The sequence below is a fragment of the Psammomys obesus genome, unplaced genomic scaffold, assembly GCF_907164565.1.
Source record: "Psammomys obesus unplaced genomic scaffold, mPsaObe1.curated_primary_1811, whole genome shotgun sequence".
Classification (NCBI taxonomy): domain Eukaryota; kingdom Metazoa; phylum Chordata; class Mammalia; order Rodentia; family Muridae; genus Psammomys; species Psammomys obesus.
In genome coordinates, this window is record NW_026596158.1 from 2589407 (window position 1) to 2611329 (window position 21923).

The window sequence follows — 21923 nt, forward strand, 5'->3', positions numbered from 1 at the left end:
GATCTACATAGCAATCTCCAGGTTAGGCAGAGAGGGCTATTGCACAGTGAGTGGCGGGGTACAGATAGAGGAAGTAGATGCGTGGGTCAGAGGGAGAAGGAACGGCTGGAGGGGCAGGTGAGGGGACTGTGGGTAGACAGGTATTGGTACAGAGGATTCATACAGGAATGACAGTGGTTCAAGGGCAAGGCTTGGCATTCAAGAGCATGGAGGAGAGTATCTGTGGACCAGAAGAGAATGTCCAAGAAACCAGAATGAGACTCCTAGAGCATACAACAGGGGTTCTAGGGAAAGCAAGCGGGCCTAGGGAAGGAGGTGGAAGGCCGAGCTCCAAGCTCAGCGATTCTGGGGGAGGAAGCAAAGTCCAAGGGATTGGAAGCAGGAGCAGGAATCTAAGAGACAAGAAATAGGATCCCGAAGGACAGGAAGTAGGAATTCTGGGGGCAGGAAGGGAGTTAAAAGCACAGTATGACAAGTGTGTAATCGTGCATGAGTGGCTGGTGGGTGAGTGGGTTCACGTGGGCGTTCCTGTGTGTGTGTGTGTGTGTGTGTGTGTGTGTGTGTGTGTGTGTGTGTGTGTTGGGAGCAGTGTTCCAGCATCATGAAGTTGGAATTTGAGATGAAAGAATGGAAGGGCCAGGACGTGTTTGGAGATACAAAAAGGAAGTTCCGATTTAATGAAGGGTTCTAAACGGAAAGTGAGGGTCAAGAGAAGGATCTGGGGCTGGAGAGATGGCTCGGCGGGAACGAACACTTGCTGCTCTTCTACAGGGCCCAGGTTCAATTCCCAGCACCCACATGGTGGCTCTCAACCATCTGTAAGTCCAGTTCCGGGAGGATCAACACCCTCTTCTGGCCTCCCCACGGACCAGATGCCTTGGCTGTCCTAGAACTCACTCTGGAGACCAGGCTGGCCTTGAACTCACAGCCCATTCTGCCTCCCCGTGCTGGGATTAAAGCCAGTGTGCACCACTACTACCCAGCCCCCACAACACTTTTTAAAGACAGAGAGATGAGCGTGGTTGGCATCTGGGGACGGGAGGCGCCTGTGTACCTGAAGGCGCATCTGCTGGGCCTTCTCGGGATCCACAGCGGCCACGTGCTGGTAGTGCCTCAGCGTGTGCCTCTGCTCCTTCTGCTCGGCACGCAGGTATCGCCTCAGGGCCGTCAGGACTCCATCAGCCTGCGGGCGGGACGGAGGCTGTCCGGGCCGATCCTGACCTTCTGCCTACTGCTTGCCCCCAACCCCTACCTCCCCACCTGCCCTACCTGAGGCGGATCACCCTGCAAAGCCGCCAGGAAGCCTTCCAGGGCGGCTCGGCGCTGGTCGTTGATCAGGGCGATGACCCTGGTGGCATGGATCTCCACCAGGCGCTGCCGTTCGCCAGACACTTGCTCCTCCAGGGTCTGCAGAATGGACTGGAAATGCTGGCAAGGGGTGCAGAGGCGGGTGGGTGGGTGTGAAAATCTGAGTAAACATGAGTCTAGGCAAGGAGGGTGGGCTTGGGGAGGTCTCCTGACAGAACCAGCCTAGGGGCGGGAGGCTCAGTGGAAGGGGTGGGGTGCAGGGTCAGGGGGAGTTGGGGCGGGGCTCGCCTACTGGGAATTGGTTTGAGGGTGCAGGCTGTAAGGTCGGGCGGGAACAGACAGAAATCAGAACTGTCAGTGTAAGGTATAACGGAAGGCAGGCTCAGGCCTTCCACACACGGATGGGGTGAGGCCCGAGACTGGAGGCTGATCGGGAGGGGTGGGTAGGGATGCGGGGACAAGTATTAGGAAGCTGGGTTTGTTAGAGGGGGACCGAGGGGGAAAATGAGACCAGAGGGAGGATTCCAAAGCCAGCCTCAAAGGGCAGTGCTGGACAGCAGCGGGCACCTGGTCCTGGGCTGCATTCCCAGCCAGATGCGAGGCTGGGGCTGGGAGGGGAGAGTAGGAAGGAGCTGAAAGGGGTGGACTGGGCCCTAGGGGTGGGCAGACTCAGAGGACGGTGAGAGTCTCAGTGGTGAGGCTCAGAGGATGGTGTCCTACCTCATTCAGGGCCTGCCTGTCGGCCTTCGGCAGGTTCTTAGACTGGCTGTCGGCCACGGCCCACTCACGCATCACCTGGGGGGGAGGGGCACTTCAGGGTCCCAGGATCCACCCAGTCTATACCGGGGTCCCCCACCCATCTCCAAGCTTAATAGAATGAGTAGGATCACAAAGTGCCACTGGACTTCCTGTTCCCAAGACAGTTTGTTTGTTTGTTTGTTTGTTTGTTTGTAGACAGGTTCTCAAGTAGCCCAGGATAGTCTCAAAGCCATTATGTATTCGAGGCTAGCCCTGAACTTCTGATCCTCTTGCTTTAGCCTCTCACGTGTCAGGAAGAAGGCATTTGTTATTACGCCCAACCAGCTCCAAAGGAATTTAAGTGGATTGTGCAACAGGCTGGAGTGTCTATCTATGGTGGCATTTCGGTGGTCTGCAAGGCGGGACACTAGTCTGTTGCCGTATTACAGGGTGGCATGGGCTCTGGTAGCAGGATGCTAGGTTACTCTTTAGGGGCAGGGTCAATGAAGAATTCCCCTGCAGTGGTGCCGGTTTCCCTGTATCATCACCTCATTGATCTGGCGCATCCTGCGTTCCTCCAGGTCCATCTTGGCCCTCAGGAACCCCTCATGCTCGCTGATCTCCCCAGGCATGCCGAAGTAAACATCCACACCGTCAGTGGGCCTCGGGGTAGGAGTGACTGCAAGAGAAGGGGTCAGGCAGGCAGGTCCCTCATTCCTGAGAAGCCCCTTTCCCAGGATGCACTGGAGAGCAGCCTGTGTCCGGTTTAGGGACGGTTGTTGTCTGACATCAAGGTTCCAGGCCTGACCTTGTGTTTGCAAAACTCGGGAACCCCTCATACATTTTCAGGTCATTGTCAACATGATCCTGGGGGCGCCTAGCAAATGACTCCCCCTCTTCCAAGCGCCCCCTTGTGGAGGGCCTCTCCCTCTTCATTCTTCACAGACTCATCTACCCATATCCAAAGCCATTTCCATCTCTTCCCTTTCCCCAGTTTTGCTCCACTGTGCTCCCCCAAACCACAAATGGTGAAGAGAGGCGGGGGTGGGAGAGGATACTGCCTCACCTCTGCTGATCATGACAGGGGTGTGTGAGCTGGGAGGTGGGGCCCTTTCCTGCTCCTCCTCCTCTTCTTCAGCCTGGGGAGGCTCCACAAAGTAGTCGTCCACTGGCTGAGGGAAGGGCTCCGCCTCTGCCTCATCCTCACCTCCCTCTGCTCTGTCCCCCAGGGGCCAGGACCGGGTAGAGGGGTCGCTGAAGAAGCAGAAGACTCAGGTGGTAAGATCCCCCGATGGGCTCCCAGGCTTCCATCCTTCCCCCCTCCTACCCCCAACACCCCTCTTGGGGAGGGCATAGGGAGTCTCTGTCACTCACCCAACTGCCATCCGGGACGGGTTGGGCGTTGCTGGAGGGGGGCAGCACACATACTCCACACCCCGGAACCGATCAGAGCCACAGGGCAAAAGCATGCCAGAGCCGTGCAGGATGAGCTCCTGGGAGCTGCAGGCCTGCAGGGAGAGGAGGCCGGAGGCCAAAAGGACCTGGTTGGAGGGTGGCGCCCGATGCTGGGTCCAGGAGAGGCGGCTGAGGGTTAGGACCCTTGGCCTCTGGGAGGAAGTCAGGACTTGGCCTCCCAGTCCTCAGTTAGGAGGTAGGCGGGACAAGCTCCTGACCTCCTGAGCCTCCTCATGCCTCCGGGTTGAGCTCTCACACTGGTCCATTCGCTCCTGGTGCAAGAACCGACAGCCTTCGGGCACCAGCAGGGCCTCGCTCACGAATTCGCCAGCTGGGGAATGGGAGACACCAGAACCCTCAGAGTCCGGGCATCGGTCTCCGCAGAGCGTTCTCAGCCCAGCACCCAGACTGGAGCGGCGCTCCAAACGTCCCCCTCCGGGACACCCCCACTTCACCTCAGCGCCCCCCCCCCAGCAGGTGACTCACGCAGGCAATGGAAGGGCACAACCTCATGGTGCGGGTGGGCGCATCTGCCGCTTCGGCTGCCCCCACACCAGCGCTCCATCGGGATGGCCTGCGCAGCCTGCTCCACGCGGGCGATGTGCAGCTCTGGGTACATCTGCGGGAAACAGCGGGGGGGGGGGGGGCGCAGCGCCCGGCCCCCCCCCCCGCCCTGGGGGGGGGGGCGGGGGGGGGGGGGAGGGGGGAGCGAAGCCAAGGCCTCAGGCATGCCAAAGCCAGTGCTCTGCCACTGAGCTTACATGCCCGGCCCTCTTTTTCAGGTTTTATTTGGAGACCAGGTCTCCTTACGTATCCTAAGCTGACCTCGAGCTCATTCCGTAGCCTACGCGGCCCTTCCGTTTGCTGCCTTTCTCCCTCAGCCTCTCCGACGGCTGGGGTTACGGGCCCATGCCAGCATGGTCAGCGTGGTCAATCCCTAGCGCTCCTCAGGACATCCCCCGGGCCTTTCTCGCCCGTCTCTGTGTCTAGACGGACCAGGTGGCTAAGCCGAGGGTGCCCATTGCTTATGCCCCCTGGTGGCTAAGGTCACCACTCTCAGGAGGTCTTGGTGAAGGGTCCCCGAGGCCTGTTCATGAAGTCTGTATTTCAGGGCAACGCGGCCCGGGAATCGGGTTTCTTTCTCAAAGTGTCTCGCCCTCCTTCTCGCCTCGCCTTTCTCCGGGTGGCTTCTAAGGAACGGGGCTCTCCGTACGAGCCCCGCCTTTTCATTGCACGCCTCCGAGGCTCCCGCTCTCAAGGGACTCCCTCGCTTCCCGGATCTCGTCGGCTTCAGGTCGGAGCCCTCTGCGCGCTGTATCTAAGCCCCGCCTCCTCCGCTGACCACGCCCACTTCCCACGCCCACTCTTTCTAACAAGGCTCCAGATTCCCAGGCCCCGCCACTCTTCGGGCGCTCTTGCTCGGTCGACTTTCTTTTTTCCCCCCCCCCCCCCCCCTCATGCCCCAACACAGAGTCTGCCCTAGCCCTGCCCCCCCCCTCCGCCGGTCACAGACCCCAAACCTGCCCCGGCTCTCCAGACCCTCTCCTCTCCCCGAACCTCCGTCCTTCCCAAGGCTAGCTTCCTCAAGGGCGACCCCGTCCCAGCTTGGGCCCACCTCCCCACTGACCACGCCTCTCCCGTGGGTCCCGCCCACCTGTCTGCAGTACTCCAGCACGCGCTGCGGGTCCAGGAGACAGCGCCGCGAGCGCTGTGGGTCCGGTTCCCAGCGACCGGTGCGCAGGTCCCGGTGAAGGGTTACACGCCCACATAGCCCAGCCACTTGGGCCGACCCCGGAGCCTAGGAGTGGAAGCAGAGGGGCGGTGAGGGGCCGCGGAATGCTGGCTTCGGGGTTGTCTGGTCCTTTGCTCCCTCAATCCCAGATAGGACCCCTGCACCTAGCACCAGCTCCTTCTGAGCAACTCCTGGGTGGAGGGGCCGTTCCCCGGGAAACAGATCCCGCGGGGCGAGAGCGCCCTAGCTCTCCCGTTGCTATGGTGACGAGGATCTCCCCCCCTCACACACTCCGGGTTTCTCGCGGCCTGGGAGCTGAGAAGACAGGCTCCGCCCCCGCCCCAGCAGCTTGAATCCGGAGCCCGAAGGAGTTAAACTTGAATCGTGGGGCGCGCGGGGGGGGGGGGAGGTAGGGGGGAACCCAGGCATTCTGGCCCCTCCTCCTCCATCCCCAGTTCAGGTTCCCATTGAGGGGGTGCAAAGACGACAGGGCCGGGCTTCCTTGCAGGCCTGCACATCAGCTCTTGGAAGGACTAGGGGAGCTATATCTGGATTGAGAAGTGGGTGGAGGCCTGGACCCCTGAATGGTTCGGGGCTGGGGGCCTCATGCGGGTCCAGAGGACACAAGGGAGCTGGATGCTTAGATCCAAGCGCCCGCTGCCTGATGGGTCCTACGTGCAGGTGGGCAGGGCTTGGGGCTTTGTCGTCTAGGGGTGCGCTAGATTTCTAGGACCAGGGGCTCCGGGAGAGCCAGGTCCGACGATGCGGGCGGGAGGGGGCAGGGACGTCAGGCGATGGGGGGAGCCCGAGAATGGGGAGCGAGTGGGGCAGGCCCCCTGGCTAAAAGGACTGCGCTCTCCGCGGTGGCCACGCTGCGTCCAGGTCCAGGGACCCGGTCCCGCCCCTTCCCCCATCCCCAGGACCCGGCCGAGCCTCACCTCGGCCGCGCTGGGGCTCCCACCAGCCAGGCTCCCGACGGCGAGCTGCGCGCGCAGAAGCAGCAGCGACAGCGGCAGCAACAGCGGCAGCGGCGGCGGGCCCCGGCGGCGGCCCCGACCGCGAGCTGCGGGGCTGGCGGGCCCCATGTCCGGGCCTCGCGCCCTCACGTCCCCTGCGCTCCCGCCCGGCCCGGCCCGGCCCCAGCGGTGACAGGAGCTCCCAGCGCCACCACCGCCGCCGCCGCCGCCGCCTCCTCCTCCCGCCGCCCCCGGGCTGCGCCGGCGCCGCCAGCCCCGCCCCGCGCCGGCCCCGCCTTCCCAGCCAGGACAATAGCGTGGCTGCTCTGCGCACACAGAGGCTCCGGAACCCCGGGAGGGAGCCTGCGCCAAGCCCCGGCCCCTCGGGATTCCAGGTGGCACACCCCACGAAAAGTCTCTCAGCCTTTCGCCCTCGGCCTTCTCTCCTGGACAAAGCAGGCACCCACCCTCAGCTTTGTCCTCCAAGGATGCCCGAATCCACGGAGTCGGGGTGGGGTCTCCTCCATAAATTCCTCTCTTGAGGTCCCAGGAACAGAGACCTCCAAAATTTCCCCAGTCAAGAACATAGGGAGTGTGATAAACATGCCCTTGGCCCCAGCAGCTGAGAGGTGGGACAGGAAGATAGGAGTGTGAGGCTAGCCCACCCGCCCGAGACCCAGCCTCAAAAGACAAAACACAGCAGCGCCTCAAGACCTGCTGCCCTCCAGGCCTCCTCTGGCCTCCCACCCTTTCTTCCTCAGACCTGGGAATTCAGTCTTCCTGCCCTGATTGCCAAGATGTCTGGCCCTTCAAAACTCCATGGCCAAAGCCCCTTTCTTTAAAGACGACTCAGGTTAGCTGCTGGACTCTGTAACCTTCAAAGACCTGAGGACCGGCCTCACCCACGCTGAGGACCACCTCAAGTCTTCCGCCTAAAGGGTTCACTGTTTTATCTCCTCGCGTGAATACGGACTGTTCTGTTTTCCCGGGTCAACCGAGGGCAGCCCGGCTGTGTGTATGCCTCTGCTTGAACCTGCCCGTCTGTTTTCGTCTTTGTGGGCGTGGGTGGGGTGAACCCGGGTGTGTTATTAAAAGAGCCTAAAGTGGGCTGTACACCTGTAATCCCAGGGGCGCTGAGGCGGGAAGATCAAGAGTTCCAGGCTTAAACCCTGCTGAGAGAAGGCTTAGTGGTTAAAAACACTGGCTGCTCTTCCAGAAGACCTGGGTTCGGTTCCCAGCACCCACGCAGTCTGTAACTCCAGTTTCAGGGGATCCACCGTCCTCTTCTGGCCTCAGGGACCAGGCACATATGTGGTGCACAGACATACATGCAGGCAAAACACCCACACACATAAAATAATAAAGCTTAAAACAGAACAAGAAGAGACTACAGTAGTAAGCAGGTAGGGGGGCTAAGAAAGGACATAGGGTTTTATTCCTGCTGCTGGCCGCCCCTGGGCCAGGGGAGAGGAAGGCCAATATACAGCACAAACTCTGGACCCCTTCACTGATGGAAAACACCAGCACATTCGCCTCTTTGCATTTTTAAATTAAACATAAATATTCTTAGCCCAAATCCCCCTTATCTCCTTTATTCTCATCCCAGCCTCACTCCTTGGATTCAGTTTTCTCTGTGTCTTTAAGGAAGGAATCAAGATAGAGGCCATTTTGGGTTCCCAGAGAATGGACAGCCATATTGGCTATACTAGTATTGGCCAAAGTTCCCCTCCTTGGGCAAGCCAGGACGGAGTGGGCTGGGGGAATGATTTCTCTCATCTTGATTTGCTTTACCCTATCATTATTTTTGATGTACATGGTCATTTTCAAATATCTTCTCTACTGGCCCTCCATCCATGTCCCTAATTCCCATCACCTCCTGACGTCGTCCCCATGCAAAGCGTTTGGTGACCATCTTGAATGTCTTTCTCACGGGAGAATAAGCGGGGACAGTGGCCACATTGCTCCCACTTGGAGACTCCCCTTTGGCTGAGCTATGCATCAATGGTCCCGATGGCTGAAATGCTCTTCCCCTCCTTCGGTGTTCGGTTTTGGAGGCGTAGGTCATCAACGTGCTCTGCTTCCTTAGAAATCTGGGCAACACCCTCTATGGCAGGTTGAAGGTCCTGAGACCCTTCAGTTGGAGAGAGGTCTTCACACATGAGTCTGGAGGCGCTGGTGGCCGGGAGGAGACAAGGTAGCATAGGGGAAGGGCGGAGTCCCAGAGCTCAAATCTGGGGCTCCAAAGGATGTGGGTTTCACGTAGCTGGCGAACGCACGGGGGTGCGGTGTGGTGAGGTAACCTGCCCGTGCTCGGTACAGTCTGCAGGGGGGTACTAAGTCCAGGTGTGGCTTGAAGTCATAGTAAGTAGGAGTCCCTGGCAGTCCGGCCGGAGTGGGCGGGGGCAGGAAGAGCCCTCCTCCCGGAACTTCCCCAAGGCTGAGGCTCACACTGACCCCTCGAACCTTGTAGTAGCCGTTGGTTGGATCCTGAGGAACCAATGAGACTTTGGTGAGGAATGTGAGGGTACAGGAAGGCAAGGATCATGGGGGCAGAGACACGCTGAGCTACGGCAGGACCTAGAGAGAGGCACAAAGGCAGAAGGAGCAGAAGCAGAGACTCCCAGACAGAGAGAGCTAGGTATATAGACCAGCAGAGATGGATGGAGTCTGTAAGTATGTGTGTGTGCTGGCTTCCTAAACAAGCAAGGTCTGGCTGAAGGCGAGAGGAAGGGGGTCTGGGAGGGGGGAGAAGGTGGAGGAGGGAGGGTGGGTTTCAGGACAAGATGAAAGCACAAGTATAGACAAGAAGGCTTTAACTGGGGCTAGGGACGTCAGTAGAGCATGCTCAAGGCCCACGATTTGGTTCCCAGCACTACATAAAGTCAGTGTTTGGCACATGCCTTTAATGGGGGTTCGAGGTCATCCTTGGCTACATCCTCAGTGTGAGGCCAGCCTGGGATATGTGAGACCGTCTGAAAGAACAGTCAGGGCGGCGGCTTTCCAATTCGAGCTTGGGCCAGAATCAATGTGTCTACCCTAAGATAGAACTCCAGGGGCTCAGGGGTTAAGAGTACTGTCTGCTCTTCCAAATGGACCCGGGTTCAATTCCCAGCACCCACATGGCAGCTCACACTGTCTGTAATGTCAATTCCAAGGGATCTGACGCCTTCACACTAACACACATAGGATAAAATTAAATGAATTATTTTTTTTTTATTTATTATGTATACAATGTTCTATCTGCATGACAGGACACCAGATCTCATTATAGATGGTTGTGAGCCACCATGTGGTTGCTGGGAATTGAACTCAGGACCTTTAGAAGAGCAGCCAGTGTTCTTAACCTCCAAGCCATCTCTCCAGCTAAATGAATTATTTTTAAAAAGATAGAATTCCAAAGCAGGGATGTCTCTGGGGAATGTGAGGCTAGGGTGGGACCTAGTGAGAGGAAGACGCCTAGCTGGAAGAGAGCAGCCAAATAAAGCTGATGAGCTGGCCCAGGAGTTGAGAGTGGAGTTAAAGGAAGGTCTTTTTTTTTTTTTTTTGGGGGGGGGGGGTTGTTCAAGACAGGGTTTCTTCATTGGGGTTAGGGTAAGGGTTAGGATTAGGGTTAGGACAGCCTTGGCTGTCCTGGAACTCACTCTGTTGACATATGTGGCCGTCAGAGAACAGAGAGGGAGTTGGTTTTCTCCTTCCATCTTGTCAGTCTCTGGGACTGAACTCAAGGGTCAAAAGGTTTGGCAAGTTCCTTTACCTGATGATCCTCCTTTGTTTGCACTTTTCCTTCCTTCTTTTCTCTCTTGGTTTGATTTTGTGAGACAGGGTTTTCTGAGTAACAACCCCTGGCTATCCTGGAACCCACTCTGTAGACCAGCCTGGCTTTGAGCTCACAGAGCTCCTCCTGCCTCTGCCTCCCAAGTGCTGGGATTAAAGGTGTGTGCCACCACACACAAAGGTAGGTCTTAAGGTGAGAGAATCAAAAGGAGACAGAAGCAAGGAAGGAGCCAAATGTAGTGTCCAGGTCTGAAGTTCTACAGGAGAAAGACTGTGCTGAGTCAAAGCCAGTGAGAGACCCTGTCTCCATAAAGATTTTTGTTGTTGTTTTTAATTTAAGTGGGGAGAGCTACAGGCTCAGCGGCTGAGAGCGAGCTCCTTCCCCAATACTCACCTTTGCCTCCAGAGCCTCTTTTTCATCAAGAACCGAGTCACTGTGGTCTGTGTGCACAATGGGACCCTGAAGCAGGAGAAAGAATGACATGACAGGAAGAGATCAGAAGACTGTCCTGGGCTGGAGAGATGGCTCAGAGGTTAAGAGCACTGAGTGCTCTTCCAGAGGTCCTGAGTTCAATTCCCAGAAACCACTTTGTGGCTCATAAACCATCTATAATGAGATCTGGCGCCCTCTTCTGGTGCGCAGGTGGTCATGCAGGCAGAGTTACATATACATAATAAAGAAATAAATCTTAAAAAAAAAAAAAAAAGAAGAAGATTGTCCTATCTCACATAGGGTCCCGATGGCTTTCACAGCCATCGTTTGGAGCCCAGGCTGAAGGAGAGGGCTGAGTCTAGACTTAGAGCAATGAATAAGGCTGTGAGGACATACTGAGCAGAAAGGATAACTGGGCGGGGGGGGGGGGTATCTGCAGTCTGAGGGTACTGCAGGTCCAGAGTCATTACATTCAAGAGCGGGGCAAACTGGGTGCAGCGGCACACGCCCCTAATCTCAGCACTCAGGAGGCAGAGGTCGGAGGATCACTGATTTGAAGGCCAGCCTGGTCTACGTACACAGTTCCACGGCAGTCAGGGCTATACAGAGAAACCCTGTCTTGGAAAACAAAACAGCAAAAAGGCTAGGGCCATGCTTGAGGTTGAGGGCGGGTTGGACTGGGTTATTATGTGGGTCTGGAAGCACAGCGGAATGTGGGGACCCAGTATCTTACCCGTTCCTCACTGCTGCCTGTCTCCTCCTCGGGGCCATGTGAACTGGAGCCTTCGCTGCTTCCTGGGATGCGGACCAAGTTCTTTTGCTTAGAGAAAGAGCCTGGGATGTCGAGAGGCAGAGGTAGGGGGCAGGTGAGGTCACAGTTGGTGAAGGCCAATACTTGGGAACAGAGCTGACTGGGCAAAGTGGGCTAGGAAGGCTGGGGAACTCCAGCCTGAGGGAGATGGAACGGAGGTGGGGTGACCCGAGGGAACTGAGGTAGGGCCCGGGAAGGAACTGGAACCTGTGCAGCCTCAGAGAACCAGGAAAGGAGCCAGGCCCCTAGGCTGGCAGTCCGGGGGTTGGAGAGGAGGGGTGCTGAGGATGAGGCATTCGAGGCACGGGTACTTGCCGTGGCGGCAGCAGTAGAGGGCCGCCCCGGCGACGAGCATGAGGAGGGAGGTGACTCCAGAGGCCGCTCCGGCCACGATCCGTACGGTGGGCAGCAAGTCTGCAAGGGGCGGGGAAGGTGTCTTGAGGGGGCCGAGCTGAAGATGGGGTAGCAGGGAAACACGGGCTCAGGGCTCGCGTTTGGGGTCCCGGGGTTCAAAGGACTGCCAAGTTGGAGATTTCCCCAGATTTGTAGCATGCTCTGATGGGTGTCTGAGGACCCCTGGATTTGGGGATCCACGGTTTGAGTGTGTGAATTTAACATCCCTTGGGATGCAAACACAGCACTTGGGATAATGCGGGAGGACTGCCAGGAGTTCAAGAGCACCCTAGTCTATCTGAGACCCTGTCTCAGAAAAACAAAAACAAAACTCCAATGATAAACAAACAGACTGGGCTGGCGAGATGGCCCAATGGGTAAAGGCACTTACTACCAAGCCTAATGGCCTAGACTTGACCTGGGAACCCACATAACGGAGAGAAAGAACTGACTCCCACATAGTGGCAGGAACATGCCCATACACAAACAAACAAACAAATAAATAAATGGTAACAGGCACCCCCTTTAGGAATGCTTAGAACGCGAGAGTCCTTTAATTTCACCATTTCCCGTGTTCGTAGCTTCCTAGTATTTTCCATTTAGGGCTCTGGGCGCATGCTATCGTGAATGCATGAACGGAGCTCAGAGAACAGTCTTGGGTATCGGTTCTTCCCTACCACGTGGGTTCCGGGGGCTGAACTGTGTCAGCGGGCTGGGTGGTAAGTGCCTTTACTACTGCTGAGCCTTCTCGCTGCCCTAGTTTTGAGATTGGCTAGGTTTGGGCAGCCTCTGCATTTTCAGCCTTATAGTTTGGCAGCTTCCATCTTGGGGACCACGGTGTTGGTGGGGTTCGGAATCCCCAGGATCCGGGGTCCGGGGTCTTCGGGTCAATAACTCACCTCTACGGACCAGGTGGACCTGGGCTCGTCCCTCACCTAGCCGGTTCCGGGCGCTGCAGTTGAAGCCCCTGGTGAAGTCGGACTCCTGGGTTCCAGAAATGTGTAGCACGGAAATAAGGCCCGGGCCCTGTCCCCCCTCCACTTCCGGGGCTGGGAAGGCCTCTACCAGGAACCTGCCTAGTGAGCCTGCCTCCAGGAAGCCTTCATCCCAAGACCAGACCTAAGGGGGGGCGGGGGGAAGAGGGGAGATCAACTCAGCAGCCTAAGGGGGGCAGAGGGGCTGGTGATGACGTCAGTGTCCGGTGTGGGACGGCGCTGGTGTGTCATGGAGGCATGTCCTTACCACGGAGTCCGGGGCAGGGGAGGCAAACACCACACACTGGAGGCGGGCAGGGCCCCTCAGGAAGGCCGGAGCAGGGTGCGGGGCCGTCACCACGGGGGGAGCTGCAATGGACACTGTGCAGCGTTAGGCGGAGGCTTCAACCTCTCCCAGACCAGCTCTGAATAAAGTGAGGTCGGGGCCGGTGGTCACCGTGGTCTCTGCCCTCCCCTCCCCCTCCGGCTTCTCTCACCGTTCACCGTCAGCCGGGCCTGCGCGGCGCCGCCTCCCAGACCCGAGCGCCTCGGCTCGGCCCTGCACACGTAGTCGCCCGCATCCTCCAGCGCCACGGACGGAAGGCGCAGCGTGGGCCCGGAGCTCAGCACCTGGCACGGGGAAGGGGCATCAGAGGCTCCTCCCGGAGGGAGTCCGGCCCACTTCCGGCCGCCGTCACAGATGGGGCTTCACCTGAGAGCCCCCGAGGCGCGTCCAGGTTACCCGTGGGAGCGGGTTCCCGCGCCACGCGCAGCTGAAGGACGCGTCCTTCCCCACGTCCACCGACACCGGTTTGGGTTTTGCCTGCAGCACAGGTCCGTCTGGGGGAGGGCGGAGTGGGGTGGAGTGAGCCCCCCCGAGCCAGGACGAGCTTCTGCGAAACCCTAGACGGCTCAGGTTGGACGTGTCCCCGCCCACCGCCCCGCCCCGCCCCGCCCCGCCCCGCCCCGCCCCGCCCCGCCCCGCCCCCGCTCAGCTCTCCATCCGGAGACCGCAGGTTGCAGACCCGCCCTAGCCCCGCCTCCCGGGCAGGCCACGCCCACCAGGCCCCACCCCCCCCGCGCGGCCACGCCCCTGCTCACACAGCACTTCCAGCGCGGTGCTGCGGTTGGCGCTCCCCACCGCGTTGCTGACCTCGCAGGACACCGGCTCCGTCAGGAACGTGGCGTCGGCCGCGACCTCCAGCCTCGGCCCGCGTGCCCCGAGCACCGCGGAGCCCCCCTTCGCCCACCTGCGGGGACAGGGACGGCACTCCCGTCGTCCCAGCTCTCCTCCAGCTCCCGTCCCCGCTGCAGACCAGGGGCCTGGCTCTTCACCTGTAGCCGGTGACCGGAGGCTGCGCCGTGGCGCGACACAGGAAAGTCACCATCTCTCCCTCCTGCACAGTCTGGGGCTCAGCAGACAGGGTCACCTCCGGGGGATCTGTGAGGACAAGGTGGGACTTATCTCCCCTCTGAGGCTGGGTTTTCAGGTCCCAGGCCCCACGGTTCCCCTCTTCCGCTTGGGGCGGACCCCGGAGGTCAGGCCCACCCTGGCCTCTCCAGGCCCGACTGCACTCACACTGCAGGCTCAGTGTGACAGCCGTGTCCCTCCCTGTGGGCAGGGCCTGGCTGCGGGCTCTGCAGATCAAGGTGGCTCCATCGTCGTGACTGGAAGGGGTCAGGAATAAGGTGTTCTCCACTATCCCAGTGGTCTTGTCCTTCAGCGTGGTCTAGAAGTGATACACAACAATTCGTTCTTTTTTTTTTTTTTTTTGGTCAGGAAGCAGAGGCTAGCCTTGAACTCCTGACCCACCTGCCTTAGCCTCCCAAGCGCTGGGGTTATAGGTGTGTGTCACCACACCCCCAATACGTAAGTAGTGCTTACTGTGTGCTGGGCACTTTTAGACACTCTCGTGTTTTATTTAATTCTCTATATTATCCTGTGACGTAATGCTACTGTTTTTCCCATTGTGCAGATAAGGAAACTGAGGGACCGAGAGGTCAAAGGTCATATGCAAAAGTAAGAAATTAGCAAAGGATTGAGCCCGGAAGTCTGGCTCTTGACCTGAATGGATGCCATCCCCCCCCCAGATGAGCCTGCTGGTGAAGTGTAGACCCGACCTGGCGGAAGGTGGTCCCATCCAGCCGGATCCCATCTCGGAACCACAGCAGCTCAGGGGCAGGTCGGCCATCCCCACGACTCCGGCAGGTCAGATTTCCCGGAACTCCAGCGACCAGAGACACAGAGGGCCCGCCCAGTACCAGGGGGGGTTCTGGGGGAACTGCAGTGGGAGATCTGGGGGTCAGGACTGAATCCTGGAAGCAGAGCCTCTGGGCCTCTCAGCTCCACCCCACCCCTCCCCGGGGTCCCTAGACTCTGCTGCTCCCAGGTGGTCCTGACTGCCCCACTCCGGCCCCCAGCCCAAACTGGGGGGGTCCTCACCCATCACGTGCAGTTGGGCTGGTCGAGACCGGAGACCTGCTTGCGAAGCCTGGCACTCGTAGGAAGCTTGGTCCTCCATCTCCACGGGCTTGATGTGGAGATCATGCCGGCCACTGGCAGCATTCCCCGATATCCAGTAGCGGGACCACCCTGGAGATAGCAGAGATCATGCATGACTCTGAGCGCCCGGCTTCAGGTCTTCATCCGCAGGCATCCCGCACCAGGGAGCGTGGGGGAGGGGAGGAGGGGGCTGAAGAGCCGCACACTCAGTGCTGAAACACCTTTAAAAGCATGTCCTGGGGCAGGGCTTGGCGGTGCAAGCCTTTAATCCCAGCATTCGGGAGTACGAGGCAGGCAGACCTCTATGAGTGTGAGGCCAGCCTGTTCTACACAGGGAGTTGAGGCTGGCCAGGGGTACACAGTGAGAGCCAAACCAAAACAACGACAGAGGGGGGAAAAGTGTGTGCTGGGTCCAGAGAGGTTCTAAGCCTCCTGCCAGTTTATAGTCGCCACAGATTTGGAAGTGAGAAAGTCAAAAGGGAACACAAGGAAACAATTCCCGTTAAAGTTAGGTTGGGCTAGGTGGGGGCACGCCTGTGATCCCAGCACTCAGGAGGCAGAGGCAGGAGGATCTCCGTGAGTGCAAGGCCAGCCTGGTGTGCTAAGTGTCTCGAAAAACAACACCAAGAGTACCGGTCACCTACCAGAGAGGATAGTAAAAGGGGGCGGGGCTTCTGGGGCGCTCACATTAACCTGAGCATTAATTACACGACTCTATAATTATTGGCAAAGTGTCCATGCATTTATATTATGGTAATCCCCAAACACAAGGAATCACCTCTGTTCAGAAACAGTTATTTCAGCCGGGCGATGGTGGCCCACGCCTTTAATCCTAGCAGGAAAATCTCTGTGAGTTCGAGGCCAGCCTAATCTACAGAGAGATTTCCAGGATAGCCAGAGCTACACAGAGAAAAACCCTGTCCCGAAAAACAAAACTCCACCACCACCAACAAAACCCCACTTATTTTAAAATTCAAGATTCCCAAATATTCTCGGGAGCCCCTCAGTCTCCAAGACTGAAACCGCCGCCGTATGCAGCCCCCGCCCCCCGCAGCCCCGGGACCCCGAAGTGGGGACCAGCTCACCTGGAAGGTCTCTTTCGCCCCCTAGGGCCAGCCCATCCTTAGTCCACTGCACCAGCCCCCTGTATGCGCCCAGAGCGCAGGGCAGCCGGGCTTCCTCCCCCAGCAGCACCACCATGTCCTCGGGCTGTTGCAGGAAATGGGGCGATGGGCCTAGGAGAAGAGGGACAGTACAGCTGACCCAGGGCGCCCAGACCCCAGAACCCTCCTTCCTCCCACTCAGAAGAAGCTCCGGCTTCCGGAGTTCTCTCTCTCCCCGCCCTCCCGGGGTACCTGCACGTCCCCTGAAGCAGCAGAGGAAAACGAGGAGGGCGGCGGCCAGCATCCCGAGTGTGTGCACCCCAAGATCCCGCAGACTTAGGGTTACACTGGTCCCCCTCCAACTTCTTCCTCGATAGCACGCCTCTCACCACCACGCGGGCCTGGAACCGCTCTCTGCGCTCCAGTCTTCCCTCCAGGCTGGGAGAGTCTCCGTCTGGCCTAGAGCCCCCCGAAACGTGGCTCCTCCGCAGCCTCCGTGCCGCTCCCGGGTGCCAACCCCGGGTCTGCGAGGGACCCGCGGGGAGGGCGGGATCCTATTGGCGCCGCCCCCTGGAGACCCGCCCTCTTCCCATTGAGAAACCGCCGCGGCTCGCCCGCGGACGGCGAGGGGCGCCCCCGCCTTATCGGGGGTCTGGGAGCCGGAACATCTGAGTCCAGGGAGGGGGGCTTGCTCGGGTTGGCCACCTGCGCCCTGCTGAGGCTGAAGGGGGGGCGGGGACGAGGAGGAGACTAGAGAGAGCGTGGAAGAAACTTGCTCATCCCGGGCCCACGAGGGACTTAGCTGAGTGGAAACCAAGCTATAAATGGGAAGCCCTGGGGGCTCGCCGGTTTCCGAGCCCTGGGGAGGCGGGGCGCGGGCTCCCGTGAGCCTGCGGGTCGGGGAGAGGACACCCAGGTGCTGGAGGACCACTTGGGAGCCCTGAGAAAAGAGAGGTTCAAGCTGCCCGTTTCCCAAAATACCTCCCTGCCGCCTTGTCATCGCTGCAAGCCATGACATACCCTAAGATCCAGGAATCCACCCCCCCCCCCCCCCCCCCCAACCTCCTGCTTTCCCAGGACCCCGCAGTACCCACCCGTCCCCTCTCCCCACCCAGCGGCCCCGGGCCCATCCGAGCGGTTGCCGGGCGACGGCTGGGAGGCGGCAGTGCCCTGGCTCCGGCAGGCCGGGAGGCTGGGAACCGCACAGCTTGTCCTGACAGCTCCGGTGCAGCCCAGCTGGGGCGTTCCCACGCTGCGCAGCTGGCAGAGCAGGTGGGAGGGACCCTGAGCCTACTGACGGGGCTTGGGGGGCTGGGACCCCCGGCCTGACATTCCCGGGCCTATCGTGACCAAGCGGCACCCAAGGCTCGGCCTGGTCCTTCTAAACCAGGGTTAGACGTGCAGGGAGGGGCTGGTTCAGACCTCTGCTGGCCGAGAAGCCTTGCAGCCTTCAGAATGGTGCAGTTGGGCCAAGTTCGGAAAATCTGGTCTTTAAGTCTTAAAGCTACCGGATTTGACAAGCGATCTCATTCTCACTCACCCCCACTGGCCAGGGAGGATTGGAAAACCAACAGATTGGACATCTGTGCTGAGTCTTCCAGAAGCGTTGAGGGATTGAGGGCTGGCGGGCTGGAAAAGATTCCTGGGGGCCCCCCCACACCTAGACCTGAACTCCTGGCTTCTGTGCTGTAAAACAGGACAGGCTTGAGACCAGGGCTCCTGGGTCCTGGGGAGGAAGTCGGGTGACGAGGCTGTTTTTCCAGACACCTGACACAGCTTCCCTTTCCTGGCCCTCTGGGGCTCCCGGCATGGAAAAACGGAGAGCTTGGGGCCCCCGGAGCGTTCAGAGAAGGAACACAGTAAAGCTGAGTTAATTAAAGGTTCCAGCTCTGCACTTTGACCCCCGGGGATACCATCTGGTAAAGGCCCCCTGACACAGCCTTCCTGGTTAGGTCTGTACGCTCGCAATCCGTTTCCCCGGAGGTGGTGATGGGGTCAGAGAAAGAAATGGGGGGGGGAGTCCAGGGGGTGCATCCTTGTAGACAGCTGTGGGGGAGGGACTCAGGCCAGATGCCCAGACTGCCTCTGGGAGCAACGGCAGCGGTGGGGTGGGAGGTTTGTAGGGGGTATGGGGCAAAAGCGAACAGTTGCAATTCCTGAAGGAGATGAGCAGACGGCAGGGGCCTGTCCCCCAGCGAATGCATCTGTGCACCCAGGCTGGGTGCAGGCCAGCCAGCATATGCTTCTAAGATCCAAGGATCAGAATCAGGCCTCGGAGCCAGGGAAACCGAGCGAGGAAGGCACAGGGGCAGGCCGACTGAGAACAAGCATATAACGAGTTCCTGTTGCTGAGTGACAGCGGAGGAGGACAGCGACAGTGACAGAAACGAGAAGGGGAGGGGGAGGAGGAGGTGGGAGACGGAATCAAAGATGCAGGGAAGAATGAAAAGATAAATCATCCTGGCTGGAGACTCGGAGAGAGAGAGGAGAGATGGCGGAGTTCAGGAAAACAGGAGGCCTCTCACAGGGCCTCGGGCTTCAGGTGTTGCGGTTTCCAGAGGCCCGTGCCCTCTGTTTGCCTGTGTCTGAGCTCACCAGGTTTGCACACGCTGAGGCCTGTGGACACGGTGCTTCCTGACTGTCCCGGTGCTCTCTGCGCACACAGCCAGACACTCCAGATGCGTTCACAGGTGGAAATCCACTCTCACCCCCGGAACGAGAACACTCTCACACCCACATGCACACAGTTGGTGTCCCTCTCTCCCACACTCCCCTGGTTTAAAACCACACCTTTGCACCTTCGCCAGCAGAGGTGCCTGATGCCACTGAGAGAGGGAAGGGACTTGCCACTGTCTGGATACAAAGAGCATGGATGACGCCGTGTGTGCGTGTGTGAGCGTGTGTGTGTGCGTGTGTGTGAGCATGCGTGTGTGTGAGCATGCGTGTGTGTGTGTGTGTGTCTGTGTGTGTGGTGCCCTCCCACCCACACAGGTCCTGCTCTGGGCTCCATCTGAGCTGGGAGATGGCCCCAGTCAGAAATGCTCTCCCAGGACCGTGGGGTCACCCGGGCTGGGGAGGCACCAGAGAATGTCCCTGGCATGTGCTGACAGGGGATTTCATTGCTCGGCTGGGCAGACTCGGGAAGGACTTGAGGGAAACAGCAGTGTGAACACACACTGGGCCAAGAAACAGCTCCATGCTTTGGCTGATGGCTTCCCGGGTTCATGAACCTGCTGGGCCCCGAGCAGCTGGTCCTCTATGAGTGCTGAGTGGGTGAAAGGGGGTGGCAATAGATAAGACAGAGGAACAGAGAGAAGAAAGAGAGAGAACGTGTGCGTTTTTGAGCACTTGGGGTTGGAACTCAGAAAGAACCTTTAACGGGGGGTGGGGGAGACAGAAAAAAAAAAGACTCCCAGACAGAACGACTGGGACAGTCAGAGACAATGCTAGCAGTCTAGGAAGAGAAGAAAGGAAGGACGGATAAGTCAGAAAAAGAGAGCTCGAAAGAAAAGCAGGAGACATACAGAGACGCAGGGAAGACAGCAGCAAACCAAGGGCCGGTGATGGATGCTAAGGCAGCCAGGGCCCGCGGTCCTGGGGTCACCCCAACACACGGAACTTCCCGCTTGATTCCCCTGCTGCTCCTGGGAATGCTGACGGCAGGTGAGTGGAAGCTGGCCCCGAAGTGCCACACGGCCCTCATGTGCCACCTTTGTCTCCTACCGTCAATCTCCTTGTGTCCCCAGGCCTGGCCCCATCACCAGTCCCTACCTCCGCTCCCCGAGGCTTCTGGGATCTGTCTGAAAACCTGACGGCCGTGGAAGGGACAACAGTTAGGCTGAGGTGTGGGGTCAGGGCCCCCGGCAGTGTGGTGCAGTGGGCTAAGGACGGGCTGCTGCTGGGCCCGAACCCCAGGATCCCAGGTTTCCCAAGGTACAGCATGGAAGGAGATCCTGCCAAAGGTGAGCGAGCAGGGCCTGGGCCCCCGGCCACCAGCGGAGGCCATGGTACTGACCTTGGGGGCGCCATCTCCAGGTGAATTCCACCTGCTCATCGAAGCCTGCGACCTCAGTGACGACGCGGAGTACGAATGCCAAGTCAGCCGCTCGGCCGTGGGGCCTGCCTTCGTGTCTCCCAAAGTAATCCTCTCCATCCTGGGTACGGGCGAGCACGCCCCTCTGGGACCAGTCTGCGCCCCAGCCCTCTTCCTCAGACCCGGGAGTCCGAGCTCCCGAGCCCCCAGCCCTTCGCTTCCGTCCAGCAGTGGTTTACCTCAGAGCCTTTCTCGTCAGTTCCCCCCAGGGAGGTTCGGTTGACCCCGGAGGCAGGAAGCACGGTTACCTGGGTAGCTGGTCAGGAGTATGTGGTCACCTGTGTGTCTGGGGATGCCAAACCAGCACCTGACATCACCTTCTTCCAGAGTGAGTGTGGGGGGATCGGGAGGGACGGCCCAGAACCGCTGGCCAAGTGTCTTTCCTGGGTACCACCGGGGCAATGAGGCCAACGTGGGATGTGCTGGGTAAGAAAGGGGCCTGTGGGGAGACAGCCGGGAGACTGCAGGGCGGCTGGTCTGGGGTAGGGAGAGGCGTCAGCACGCAGGTGAGCTGCGGGTGCCAGCGGCAGTGCGGGAGATCAAAGCCGCAGCTGCGGGACAGAGGAGGAAGGAGAGGCCCACGCCGCCGCCCTGACAACCCTAGAACTTCACAGGACCCCGAAAGTGGGAGGACAGAACTGGCACCCCAGCTTCCTGTCCCCCAGAGCCAGTGAGAGGGGGTGCTGTGCTCACCCCGAGGGCGTCCAGGGCACGCTCCTGGGTCTGCCTCAGAGAAAATGCAGCTTTCTTCTGCCCCAAGGTGGACGAGCTGTATCCGAAGTGTCCTCTACCGAGAACGAGGGGTCCAAGGAGAAGCTCTTCACCACAGAGGCCGAAGCCAGGTGCGCAAGCTGGGGGCCCTCCCTGTGCCCTGACCTCCAGGGGGTCCCGCAAGTGTTTCAGAACCCGATAACACAAGTGTGGGTTCTGAGTTGTAGGAATACCTGGACCCAGCCCTTTCCCCCGACTCTCAGAACTCCCCGGGGACACCCCCAGGTTGTAGGTATGAAGGGAAAAGATTTAGGCCAGGTGAGGGAGGACCTTAGGCACCCCGGGTTCTCACTGTTGAACCTTCAAATCTCTCCCCCGGGATTCCAAATCTTAGGATCATTCAGCATGGGGGCTGGGATGGCCACCTCTTCATCCTGGCCCCCCAAATTCCAGATGACGACTGACTCCAGGAACCTCTATTTTCCCACACCAGGGTGACACCGCAGAGCTCGGATAACGGACAGTTACTGGTCTGTGAGGGGTCCAGCCCGGCTTTGGACACTCCCATCAAGGCTTCATTCACCATGAATGTTCTGTGTAAGTGGGGGGGGGGGGGGGCGGGGGTTGTGGGTGTGGAGGACTTGGGAGCACTGGGAGATTCAAGAATGGCAAAAAGTCCAGGCATCGTCACCAGCCGTGGTGTTGGTTGTGTGCTGGTAACCCCTCATTTGGGAGGCGGGGGCAGAGCAGAAAGGCCAGCTGGGGCTGCTGAGGGCGGGGCTACGGAGCAGCACGCCAGAATCCAGTGTAGGGTGTGCATGGGCCCAGATCTCAAACCCAGCCCTGGAAACAAAAAGCAAACATTCCAGGGAAATTTGAGATTGGAGGAGGAGGAGGAGGAGGAGGAGGAGGAGGAGGAGGAGGAGGAGGAGGAGGAGG

General features: G+C 59.3%; 3 protein-coding genes across 7 annotated transcripts in view; 1 reads left to right on the forward strand and 2 right to left on the reverse strand.

Moving 5' to 3' along the window:
* Aplp1 (amyloid beta precursor like protein 1) overlaps window positions 1-6413 on the reverse strand; it is an 11507-nt gene extending 5094 nt beyond the window's left edge. For both annotated transcript variants that reach the window (XM_055594895.1, XM_055594894.1), the window contains exons 1-10: window positions 6172-6413; window positions 5156-5299; window positions 3988-4120; window positions 3720-3832; window positions 3421-3554; window positions 3113-3300; window positions 2595-2725; window positions 2029-2103; window positions 1270-1428; window positions 1055-1183 (exon numbers count right to left, since the gene is read on the reverse strand). In XM_055594895.1, coding sequence (XP_055450870.1) covers window positions 1055-1183; window positions 1270-1428; window positions 2029-2103; window positions 2595-2725; window positions 3113-3300; window positions 3421-3554; window positions 3720-3832; window positions 3988-4120; window positions 5156-5299; window positions 6172-6318 — 1353 coding nt within the window. In that variant the 5' untranslated portion in view covers window positions 6319-6413. The remainder of the gene's footprint in view (window positions 1-1054; window positions 1184-1269; window positions 1429-2028; window positions 2104-2594; window positions 2726-3112; window positions 3301-3420; window positions 3555-3719; window positions 3833-3987; window positions 4121-5155; window positions 5300-6171) is intronic.
* Window positions 6414-7262: 849 nt separating this feature from the next.
* On the reverse strand, window positions 7263-16921 carry Kirrel2 (kirre like nephrin family adhesion molecule 2). 4 transcript variants are annotated; one of them, XM_055594898.1, is made up of 15 exons: window positions 16433-16921; window positions 16163-16312; window positions 15018-15167; window positions 14696-14856; window positions 14154-14304; window positions 13910-14015; window positions 13676-13824; window positions 13317-13414; window positions 13072-13204; window positions 12843-12955; window positions 12500-12719; window positions 11523-11621; window positions 11130-11230; window positions 10358-10423; window positions 7263-8676 (listed from the first exon to the last, which is right to left on the reverse strand). In XM_055594898.1, the coding sequence occupies exons 1-15, from the start codon at window positions 16482-16484 to the stop codon at window positions 8341-8343; spliced, it is 2085 nt and encodes a 694-aa protein (XP_055450873.1). In that variant the 5' UTR covers window positions 16485-16921; the 3' UTR covers window positions 7263-8340. The 4 variants fall into 4 exon arrangements, with proteins under 4 accessions (XP_055450873.1, XP_055450872.1, XP_055450874.1 ...); XM_055594897.1 differs by having other exon boundaries at window positions 12843-12943; window positions 13287-13414; XM_055594899.1 differs by having other exon boundaries at window positions 12500-12584; window positions 13287-13414.
* Window positions 16922-19743: 2822 nt separating this feature from the next.
* The window catches only part of Nphs1 (NPHS1 adhesion molecule, nephrin), a 21729-nt gene continuing 19549 nt past the window's right edge, over window positions 19744-21923 (forward strand). Inside the window, exons 1-6 of the mRNA XM_055594893.1 lie at window positions 19744-19843; window positions 19927-20142; window positions 20216-20338; window positions 20473-20601; window positions 21034-21115; window positions 21478-21581. Coding sequence (XP_055450868.1) covers window positions 19744-19843; window positions 19927-20142; window positions 20216-20338; window positions 20473-20601; window positions 21034-21115; window positions 21478-21581 — 754 coding nt within the window. The remainder of the gene's footprint in view (window positions 19844-19926; window positions 20143-20215; window positions 20339-20472; window positions 20602-21033; window positions 21116-21477; window positions 21582-21923) is intronic.

What these genes read in the sequence shown, in the direction of transcription:
- Kirrel2 (XM_055594896.1), bottom strand. Translation starts at nt 16,484, where the DNA reads ATGCTGGCCGCCGCCCTCCTCGTTTTCCTCTGCTGCTTCAGGGGACGT. An exon ending in CCTCCGGTCACCGGCTACAG is followed by an intron (nt 13,825 to 13,909) that starts GTGAAGAGCCAG and finishes CTGTCCCCGCAG; the next exon opens with GTGGGCGAAGGGGGGCTCCG. An exon ending in CAGGCAGCAGTGAGGAACGG is followed by an intron (nt 10,424 to 11,129) that starts GTAAGATACTGG and finishes CTCCTGCTTCAG; the next exon opens with GGTCCCATTGTGCACACAGA.